Raw genomic sequence first — 8,520 nt, 5'->3', positions numbered from 1 at the left:
CTGATCGATCAAACTACATGGGGACGACACCAATCATTTTTTTTGCGAGTTAATGCAATGATGTCATATTAATCAGATTGAAAGTGGGGATAAAACACATCTGACCACAGAGAGCGCTCCTGCTAAAGTGTCGTCACTTATTTAAAAAACCTCACTCCGAATCCCACAAAGAAATGTTTCAGACCTTTTCATTTAAAGGTGACGTACACTACCACCAGGCGTGAGCGTGATTAGACATTACTAGCCGTTTTGACATCACAAGTGGGCGTGTCACCTTTAAAAAAAAGATGTTTACCTCAACGGCCAACGAACTGCCTACTGTGTGGTGTTGCGTAAAAACTATCTGTACTTCAAAGCTTCATTTGTGAGAAACGTTGAGTAGAAAACCCGGTAGACGGGCGAGGCACTAGGGGTGATGGGTCCATGGGGGGGATGTTAGGGGCAGGTTCTGGGCTAGCAGGACCGTCCTCTGGTGTAAGGAGGGGGGGGGGGGGGGGGGGGGTTACTGCTGGATGACTGCCGCCGTCGTAAAGACTGTGTGTGGTTTATGACACCCTGACCCTCAGAACCCTTAGTGGGCGGCCGAGGGGAGTGGGTGCTGTGTGTTTTAGGGAGGCACTGGGAGGTTTGGAACCTCCCTCTCCTCCTCCTCCTCCTCCTCCTGCTCCTCCTCCTCCTCCTCCTCCTCCTCCTCATTGAGTCCTTTCTCTCTCCTCCTCCTCCTCCTCCTCCCTACAGGTGAGTGTTCTCCTCCTCCTCCTGCTCCTCCTCCTCCCTGGAGGCGAGTGTCCTCCTCCTCATGCTCCTCCTCCTCCTCCCTACAGGTGAGTGTCTTCCTCATCCAGGAGCACCTCCTTGTTCATGGACTCCATGGGAACGATCCAGCTATCGTTGAACTCGTTGCACGGCGGCGCCTTCTTCTCCTGCATCTCCGGCTGCACCTCCATCACCTCCAGCGTGGGGTTGTCGTGGTAACCGTTCTCCACCGTGTGCAGCTCCTCCGTCAGGTGTTGCTGCCGGGGGCGGAGCAGTGTCAAATCAGTGCTTCAGAGATTCTAAATGACTTTTGTAAATTATTTTAGAATTCATTCAGAAATAATCTATTTTAAAATTCTCAAATTTAGATTTCTTTTATTTTGCAGTTCTTGAATTTATATATTTTTTTTTTTGAATTTCAGTATCATACGTATTCATATGCCTTTGCCAATTTGACGGTGGAATACAGACCTGGGATAGGGTCGTTCCCCAACCCTAACCCTACCCCTCGTGGCCTAACCCTTACCCTAACCCTTACCCTAACCCTTACCCTAACTCTACCCATCACGGCCTTACCCTAACCTCCTCCGAGGTGAAGACCCTGGAGGAGGAGGGGGAGGGGCCTGGTTGGTGGGCGTGGCTCACCTGGTTCTCGTGGTAGGGCTTGCGGTGGTGCGTGGCGTAGATGCCTAGGCCGATGATCATGGCCAGCAGCGCCCCGCACGACGCCAGGATGGCGATCAGCGTTGTCTTGTCGCCCGGCTTGGTAGGGTGCATCTCCAGCTTCGAGAGACAAGAGGAAACGTGAGAGTGGGCTGAGGAGTGCCTGGCATACGGCAGCACCATCGTAAGTCTGGGGAAACGTCATCACCCCCTACGCCTGGGTCGGAACTAGGGCTGAACGCTTAATCGAATTCAAACATCCAGAATTAATGGAACACATATCGCAAAGGATACGATTAAACAAATCGATTTGTTATTGTTACTGACTGGAAATCAATAAGATTCGTATTTATTTTTCTCATACAATTCAATAGTTATATTATGATGTTAGAATACCAATTCATGCATTAATTCATCTCAACAGAGGCCTGGCCTAAAGGAAAAAGCAGTTTATACTGCTTCCAATGTTGTGTTGGTCCTACTATAGATTGATTTGTTGCTTTTTGAGTGAATAATACAGAACATAAGGAACTTTAAAAAAGAAAAATTGCATGCACAAAATTGGTTGGAATAATTGCAATTCGATTATTTCCCCAAATCTTTCATCCCTAGTCGTAATGTGTTTGTACGGTTTGCTCAATTACGTAACTCGTGAGCGAATAGCCAATCAGCAGGCACTAATTAGAGCCAGAACGTCGGTATTTGCAACACATCTATCACTCATTTGCATAATTTGCATAAAAAAAAACCAATACGTATATATTTACTTAAGATCTCGTTTCTAAAACGTAGTTCTCACCTTGATTTCGTCCCAAACTTTATTGGCCGTCGGGACAGCCACTGTTGAAGAATAACAATCAATACAAATGATTAAATCCACATTTGAAACCTGACATTTCAGGTGTTCAGAAATAACACACAAACACACGCACGCACGCACACGCATGCTCGCACACAGGAAGTGCCGAGGTACCTGCGGCGCAGATATCGACGACCTCCTCAACTACGATGTTTTCACCGTGCCCGCTCCAGGTCACGGTACAGTTCCCGTGGGTCATAGGGCCCATCAGCTTCAGACAGGCGGCCACATTGATCTCGTCATCGATCTACCCAAGGAGACACAACCACTGAGTCACACACACACATCTCATCTCAGCCAATCACAGCCCGTCACGAGGCGCTACGACTAGCGCCACCAGGTGGATATGTATATTTTTTTAAGTCCCATAGCTCAGGTAATTTAGCAACGTGGCTATCTGCCTAGCCTTGCTGGTCTCTCCTTGGACGGGACACCAGAGGGTGCTGGTAGAGGGGTTGGCCAGTAGGGGGGCGCACATCCCTTTGGCCTCTGTGAGTCTCCCCCCCCCCCCCCCCCCACCCGGGACAGAGACCAGAGTCTGTCCTTTGGAAGGTCTCCGTCTTTCGGATGAGACGTTAAACCGAGGTCCTGACCCCCTGGGGTAGAGCACTAGAGCAGGTGAGGTGAGGGTGAGGTTAGGGTGAGGTGTGGGTGAGGTGAGGGTGAGGTGAGTGTGAGGTTAGGGTGAGGTTGGGGTGAGGTTAGGGTGAGGTGAGGGTGAGGTGAGGGTGAGGTGAGGTTAGGGTGAGGGGAGGGTGAGGTGAGGGTGAGCGTGAGGGGAGGGTGAGGTAAGGGTGAGGGTGAGGTTAGGATGAGGGTGAGGTTAGGGTGAGGGTGAGGTTAGGGTGAGGGTGAGGGTGGGGTGAGTGTGAGGTTAGGGTGAGGTTGGGGTGAGGTTAGGGTGAGGTTAGGTTGTGGGTGAGGTGAGAGAGAGAGAGAGAGAGAGAGAGAGAGAGAGAGAGAGAGAGAGAGAGAGAGAGAGAGAGAGAGAGAGAGATACAGAGGCATCAAGAGACACAGAAAGACAGAGACAGCGAGAGAGACAGAGGTGTGCGTGGGAAAGAGGAAAATGAGTAAAAGGCAGAGGGTGTTTCCACTAAGAAGCTCTTTCCTCCACAGAGACTACAACCTCCTCTCTTTTGGTTTTATCGTGTGCGTCCCAGCTTCCTGCCTCGCTGCTGGAAGCTGGAGGCAGCCTCGCCGGGCAGATTACATAGTTTCCTCATTCTGACGCCTGAGAACCCCTCTCCCTCCCAGGACCCCGGATCAACAGCCCAATATTTAGGGGACTTCCCATTCACTGGATCTATTTTATGACTCTAGTGTTTGTGGGATCCATATGAATTAGGGCCACATGTGGAATTATTTTTTGTTCTGAGTTTAAAGTCTGAATTCTGAGATTAAAGTCTGAATTCTGACTTTAATCTCAGAATTATGGGTAGGCTACCTGTAAGGAACCAAGGTTTCAGTGAGAGTCAACTTTAATATCAAAATTCTAACTTTAAACTCAGAATTCTGAGATTAAAGTCAGAATTCAATTTTTTATCTCAGAATTCTGACTTTCATTGCAGAATTCTCATTTAAAAGTAAGAATTCTGATCTCAGAATTCTGACTTCAAACTCATAGTTTAAAGTCAGAATTAAAAACATTATCCCATGTGGGACTAATCCTTTTCTGCACATATAGTTTCATATACAATTTTAGAAAATCTTACCTTTTCACTCGATTGTAACTGTTGAGGGAAGGTGGAAATCACAGAGTTTAGTCCCATAAGGGCAGAACCAATAAACAGTGAAACACAACAATTCTTTGTTTTGGTGTCCGTTTTAGTGAATAGGTTGTGATCTGGATTCCCGTGTTTGGGATGTGAGGAACAGGAGTGGCCGGGAATTCTGTCTTTAATCTCAGAATTCTGAGATTAAAATTAGAATTTTGAGATTAGAATTCTTACTTTTCAGAATTCTGACTTTAATCTCAGAATTCTCCTTTTAAAGTAAGAATCCTAACTTTAATTTCAGAATTCTAACTTCAAACTCTGAGTTTAAAGTCAGAATTTAAAAATGTTTCCCATGTGGGCCTAATCCTTTTTCGTACATATGGTTTCATATTCAATTTAAGAAAATCTTACCTCGTACTTTCCACGCTTTAGGAACTGTTGAGGGAAGGTGGAAATCAAAGAGTTTAGTCCCATCAGAGCAGAACAACCATACAGTGAAACACAACAATGCTTTGTTGTGGTGTCCGTTTTACTGAAAAGGTTTCGAACTGGAGTCCCGTATTTGGGATGTGAGGAACAGGAGTGGCCGGGAATTCTGACTTTAATCTCAGAATTCTGAGATTAAAGTTAGAATTTTGAGATTAAAATTAGAATTCTGATTTTTCAGAATTCTGATTTTAATCTCTGAATTCTCATTTTAAAGTATCCTAACTTTAATCTCAGAATTCTGAATTTTTTCCCCATGTGGCCCTAATCCTTTTCCGTACATATGGTTTCATATTAAAGTTAAGTAAATCTTACCTCAGAATTTCCACTTGTTTGAAACTGTTGAGGGAGGTGGAAATCACAGAGTTTAGTGCCATCAGAGCAGAACAACCATACAGTGAAACACAGCAATGCTTTGTTTTAGTGTCCGTTTTACTGAAAAGGTTGTGATCTGGAGTCCCGTATTTGGGATGTGAGGAACAGGAGTGGCCGGGAATTCTGACTTTAATCTCAGAATTCTGAGATTTAAATTTGAATTCAGATTTTTCAGAATTCAGATTTTAATCTCAGAATTCTCATTTTAAAATAAGAATCCTAATTTTAATCTCAGAATTCTGACTTCAAACTCAGAGTTTAAAGTCAGAATTTAACTTTTTTCCCCATGTGGGCCCAATCCTTTTCTGTACATATGGTTTCATATTCAATTTAAGAAAATGTTACCTTGTACTTTTCACTCATTTGGGACTGTTGAGGGAAGGTGGAAATCACAGAGTTTAGTCACATCAGAGCAGAACAACTAAACAGTGAAACACAGCAATGCTTTGTTTTTGTGTCAGTTTTACTGAAAAGGTTGTGATCTGGCTGGAGTCCCGTATTTGGGATGTGAGGAACAGGAGTGGCCGGGAATTCTGAATTTAATCCCTGAATTCTGAGATTAAAATTAGAATTTTGAGATTAAAGTTAGAATTCTTACTTTTCAGAATTCTGACTTTAATCTCAGAATTCTCATTTTAAAGTAAGCATCCTAACTTTAATCTCAGAATTTCAGATTTCATACTCAGAGTTTAAAGTCAGAATTTCCTTATTTTTTCCCACGTGGGCCTAATCCTCTTCCGTACATGTGGTTATTCAATTTAAGAAAATCTTACCGTGGCCATTGTACTCCTTGGGAACTGTTAAAGGAAGGTGGAAACCACAGAGTTTAGTCCCATCAGAGCAGAACAACTAAACAGTGAAACACAACAATGCTTTGTTTTGGTGTCCGTCTTACAATATAGGTCTTTGTATGGATTTCCTTGTTTGGGGTGCTAGGAACACGAATATCCGGGACGCCCGCTGGATTTATGATGCCCGGGTTCGCTTTGGTTTGTGGGGCCACGGTCTTTGGGGCCGAGGTCTGTTGGTCCTGGGCCTTTGGGGCAGAGGTCAGATGATCCTGGGTCTTTGGGGCAAGGGTCTGTTGGTCCTGGGCCTTTGGGGCCGAGGTCGGTTGATCCTGGGTCTTTGGGGCAAGGGTCTGTTGGTCCTGGGTCTTTGGGGCTGAGGTCTGTTGATCCTGGGTCTTTGGGGCAAGGGTCTGTTGGTCCTGGGTCTTTGGGGCCGGGGTTGACTGGTCCTGGGTCTTTGGGGCCGGGGTTGACTGGTCCTGGGTCTTTGGGGCCGGGGTCGGTTGGTCCTGGTTCTGTGGGGCAGAGGTTGACTTATCCTGGGTCGGTAGTACCCGGGTCGTCTGGTCCGAGGTCTGTGAGCCCGGGTTCAGTGGGGCCCCGGTAGGTTGAGCCTTGGCCTTTGGGGCCGAGGTCTGTTGATCCTGGGTCTTTGGGGCCGAGGTCTGTTGATCCTGGGTCTTTGGGGCCGAGGTTTGTTGATCCTGGGTCTTTGGGGTCGGGGTCTGTTGATCCTGGGTCTTTGGGGCCAGGGTTGACTGGTCCTGGGTCTTTGGGAGAAGGGTCGTTTGTTCCTGGGTCTTTTGGGCCTGGGTCGTCTGGTCCTGGTTCTGTGGGGCCGAGGTATCTGACGGTGTCCCTATAGGGGTCACCGTCACTGCTGGTCCCATACTGACTGGAACTATAGAAAGAAAAAAAATATTCTATCATGCGCAAACACAAGGTTGGTCGTATAGAGACCATTTCCAGGGACAGTTTTGGCCAGACTCCACGTCGGAACACAAGGGGGAATCACCCCCTGCGTACTTCCACTTGTCATGAGCTAAACAGAAGGTGGGGATTTCTCCAGGAGTCCTTACCTGAAGGTGTGGAAACAGCTTTGGTTGGCTGTGGGGCTCCAGTGGTCTGTGGTGGATGCGGGGACACCTTGGTGATGATGGTGCTGGCGCTAGGAGCTGTGGTGGCGGTTGGCTTGTCTGTTGGCGTGCCTCCCGTTGCGGTTGTGGCCAAGGCAACTACAGCAGCAGTAGGAGGAGGAGGAACAGCCGTGGTGGTAGGAGTAGCCGGAGGGGCAGCAGAAGAAGATGCTTTAGGATCAGTGTCCTGTGAAGTGACGCAGTGCAGCAGCAGCCCTGGGGGTAGAATCAGCAGAGTTTAGGTTCCTTCCGTTGTCTTTCACTTATTCATATGCAGTGTTGGGCAAATTACTTGAAAAAAGTAATTAGTAACAGTTACTACCATTACTACTACTTCTCCCAAAAATAAACGAAATTAGTTACTCAGTTACAAATTATAAAAGTAGCTAGTTACTGTGGAAAGTAACTATTGCGTTACTTTTAAGTACATTTTTAAATGCTCAAATGTGTCAAATAATTTGGACCCCGCCTCCATCTCTATTTAACGGAACTTAAAATACATGTGCATGTTCAATTATTCTCATTTGGATATTTATCAAGAAATTGTGATCAAACCACATTGACGGATGATTGATTCTTTGACATTTGGTAAAACCAGGGCAGCTTATTCAGAGGCGGGATCCAGGAATGTGAGTATAGTCTTTATTTGAGACACGGTATTGGCTGGTTCTGGGTGACGCTTCCTTGTGTTCCTCTATAAATAGAGGACAGGCCAGGATGTGCATCACAATACCGAAGGAAGCGCCACTCCCACCTTGGACCCGCCCAGACCCACCAAGAACAATCCTGCCAGGACTCCAGGCCCGGACCGCAGGGAGACCAGAACAATGGCCTCCACACATACACACACACGCACGCACAGACACACACACATGTACACACGCGCACACACACACACACACACACACACATACACACGCGGGCACTCACACACAGACACATAGACACGCAGGCACTCACACACAGACACACACACGCACGCACAGACACACACACATGTACACACGCGCACACACACACACACACACACACACACACACACATACACACGCGGGCACTCACACACAGACACATAGACACGCAGGCACTCACAAACACGCACACACAGACACACACACGCAAACCCACAAACACAGACACACAAAACCTTTAAGAAGTTGGGGTTTGCAACTATTTTCAGACGGAGACTTGAGGTCAAGGGTCAACAAGGTCGGGATCGCCCTGGAAACAGCATGATGCTGTATCATGATCGTCATCAAGAACCAATCCACAGACACTCTTTCCTGAGCTGTCTCCCAGGGCAGCAGAAACGTGTCTTTCTGGGGGGGGGGCAGTTATCATGGTTGCTGGAGCAGGTGGGGTGGGGGGGGGAGATAAGGTTCTGTTCTGGCCCAGGGAGGAGGGGGGGTCGGCATGGGACAAGCTCTTCTGTCACTTGATTGACAGATACGTCCCCTGCCACTCTGCAGCCAGCTGGCCTAATGTCCTCATAAAGATAGCCTTAGGACCCCTTTAACACACACACACACACACACACACACACACACACACACACACACACACACACACACACACACACACACACACACACACACACACAAACACACACACACACACACACACACACACACACACACACACACACACACACAAACACACACACACACGGTCAAACGTTATCAGCACTTAAGGTTGACTTAACTTAACGTAACACACACACACATTCCAAGATCTGG

General features: G+C 47.1%; 1 protein-coding gene across 1 annotated transcript in view; it reads right to left on the bottom strand.

Annotated features, from left to right (window-relative positions):
- Positions 1–720: 720 nt before the first annotated feature.
- Positions 721–8,520, bottom strand: part of podxl (podocalyxin-like) — a 13,692-nt gene continuing 5,892 nt past the window's right edge. Inside the window, exons 2-12 of the mRNA XM_056588128.1 lie at positions 6,728–7,000; positions 5,753–6,549; positions 5,631–5,654; positions 5,203–5,226; positions 4,798–4,821; positions 4,408–4,431; positions 3,994–4,011; positions 2,393–2,525; positions 2,219–2,259; positions 1,402–1,539; positions 721–1,013 (exon numbers count right to left, since the gene is read on the bottom strand). Coding sequence (XP_056444103.1) covers positions 819–1,013; positions 1,402–1,539; positions 2,219–2,259; positions 2,393–2,525; positions 3,994–4,011; positions 4,408–4,431; positions 4,798–4,821; positions 5,203–5,226; positions 5,631–5,654; positions 5,753–6,549; positions 6,728–7,000 — 1,691 coding nt within the window. The 3' untranslated portion in view covers positions 721–818. The remainder of the gene's footprint in view (positions 1,014–1,401; positions 1,540–2,218; positions 2,260–2,392; positions 2,526–3,993; positions 4,012–4,407; positions 4,432–4,797; positions 4,822–5,202; positions 5,227–5,630; positions 5,655–5,752; positions 6,550–6,727; positions 7,001–8,520) is intronic.

This window comes from Gadus chalcogrammus, chromosome 4, assembly GCF_026213295.1.
Source record: "Gadus chalcogrammus isolate NIFS_2021 chromosome 4, NIFS_Gcha_1.0, whole genome shotgun sequence".
Classification (NCBI taxonomy): domain Eukaryota; kingdom Metazoa; phylum Chordata; class Actinopteri; order Gadiformes; family Gadidae; genus Gadus; species Gadus chalcogrammus.
This window is presented reverse-complemented; position numbering and strand designations above follow the sequence as displayed.